The sequence below is a fragment of the Cyprinodon variegatus genome, unplaced genomic scaffold (genome assembly GCF_000732505.1).
Source record: "Cyprinodon variegatus isolate N-32 unplaced genomic scaffold, C_variegatus-1.0 Scaffold541, whole genome shotgun sequence".
Taxonomy (NCBI): Eukaryota; Metazoa; Chordata; class Actinopteri; order Cyprinodontiformes; family Cyprinodontidae; genus Cyprinodon; species Cyprinodon variegatus.
The window spans coordinates 504,748-506,867 of NW_015150994.1; the positions used below are offsets into that span (position 1 = coordinate 504,748).

The 2,120-nt window shown below is 42.1% G+C and overlaps 1 protein-coding gene across 4 annotated transcripts in view; it reads right to left on the bottom strand.

The window, feature by feature from the left end:
• LOC107095379 (N-chimaerin) overlaps positions 1-2,120 on the bottom strand; it is a 27,354-nt gene that overhangs the window by 7,480 nt on the left and 17,754 nt on the right. For 3 of the 4 annotated variants that reach the window (XM_015391442.1, XM_015391441.1, XM_015391443.1), the window contains exon 9: positions 310-387. In XM_015391442.1, coding sequence (XP_015246928.1) covers positions 310-387 — 78 coding nt within the window. Of the gene's footprint in view, positions 1-309; positions 445-504; positions 1,644-2,120 lie in introns of those variants that run through there. The other variant, XM_015391444.1, reaches the window with a different exon arrangement.

Below are 2,120 nucleotides of genomic sequence, written 5' to 3' on the forward strand. Positions count from 1 at the left end.
ATGGATATGACAATAGATGGATGGATGGATTGATGGATGGATGAATGGATGACGTTGGTCCAGAGTAAAGACGTCTATATTTTTTCCAGTCTCTTAGTATCTTTGACCTTGATAATCCTGGAATCAAAGGTTCTCCAGGAACTCTGCCCTAACAGCAGCTGAACTAACAGTAAAAACCTCAAACTGAAAACCAGTCACATTGATTCCGGACCTGTTTGTTTCTAAACAGCCTTTATAGATGTGAATGAGACCCAATTAGCAGAACCAGAGGTTCTAGCAGCACACATATAAAGCAGAGCAGCGCCTCACCTTGAAGTTGTGGACCTTCTCATACTTTGGCACCATGTCACTCTCCCTCAGCGTGGCCCGCCGCACCAGAGACGTGAGCTGTGAAAGGGCAAAAGATCTGATTGGTTGCCAGAAAGTGGAGGCGGGGGAGGAGGGCTTGGATGGTGCTGGTTTAACCGGGTCCGGACCGCTCCTGGAGGCTGCCAGGGAGGGAACTGAGCCCACGCTGGCATTAAGTCCCAGAGCAGCTGTAAACAAAGAACCTTTATGACCCGTTTTCCTCTCGTTTCGCCGATGTTGCTGCTTTTTGCCTCTTTTAACAGCGTATGACTCTGGGCTCGGCATAGCGGAGAATATGGAGAAGACTTAAAAATTGGGAGGAAAATAAACTTTAACGACAAAAAATAGTTTCCTTAAAAAAAAATAAAAGGCTCTGAATCAGTAAACACCCCAAAAAGTCCAAACAGCATCAAAAAAACAATCCGCCTGTTTCCCCACAACAAAGATCAGCCAATCAGATTACAGCGGCATATGGATGGAGCTCCACTTCACAACAAAAGCTCTTTTTAATCAGTCCTATGTTGCTAAAGTAACAAAAACTTTTCATTTCTTGGAAGCTGGCGGTAAAATTCCTGGCAGGTCGGAGTGATGTGACAGAACTCTCCAGTCTGGAGTAGGTGAGCGCTTCTGCCCACATGGCTCTCACTGTGTTAATCTGCTTCCCCCCATAGAGGGGAGGCGGAGAGAGATAGAGAGAGAGAGGTGGAGGGGAGGAGGCTGAATTAAACAGGTCACAATGACACAAGAACGAGCCAATCCCGCCGCAGCGCTTCCTGTTGTCTCCACGCCGGTTCTGCCACCTCGAAGCAGTGGGGAGGGCGTGCAAGCCCAGAAACAAGCTGTTGTTTAATTCATTCCTTCACACTTTTTGTTCCCCTCCATCCTTTTGTCTTTCTACCAGCTGAATGTTTCGCCGGAGTTTAACATCCTCTATCTAAGCTCTCGAAGATCTGCTCCAAGTGTCTGTTTACATCCAGCCAACAAAGGAAGGGCTCCAAACGTTACGACTATTTCAATTCGCAAATAGATGTCTGATTCCTCTTATTTATATCTAGTAAATAAATGGACATGCTTAAAGGTAATTAGGGGCAAATAAAGGTATTTAAAAATAACTTTTAGATTTACTGGTTGTTTTGTTCTGCTGCAGCAGTGCAAACATTTTTTCAAGTAGCTACCATTCAATACATATGCAATCTTTTTTATAATCGAGAGCTGGACAAAGCATCCCCAGAGCATGACACTTCTACCTCCGAGCTGCATTTGACCAAAAAAAACATAGCATGATTCACTTTTTACTTTTTATATCAGCAGCAGCAAGTCTGTTGTCACTACTTTGTAAAGATGGACTGATGTCTTACACCAGTATAATAGGTGCAGCCGATAATTTAGATTTTCAAAGATAAGGCATTGAAGTATTCCCTCTTAAAACAAGGAAATTACTGCAGGAAAACGTCTTTATTTAGTATTTCCCAAAATATAGACTGATACTGTTGTTTCTTTTTCTTTTAATGTCAATACCATACATTTTTGGGGCCGATTTTGTTTTTTTCTTCCTCAGTTTACATGGTTAGAATGACACATTGATTGAAAATGTTACATAAATCTCAATTGGAACAAATAATTAAGATTTATTTACAAATCAAAGAAAAAATAACAATGAAAAATGGGTGGAAGAGGACATAAAAAAAACTGTAATATTGGCCAGAAATATCAGCCGGCCGATGTATCTGTTTATCGTTGGTCTTTTGGCGCCATAGGATTGGTGTGTATCG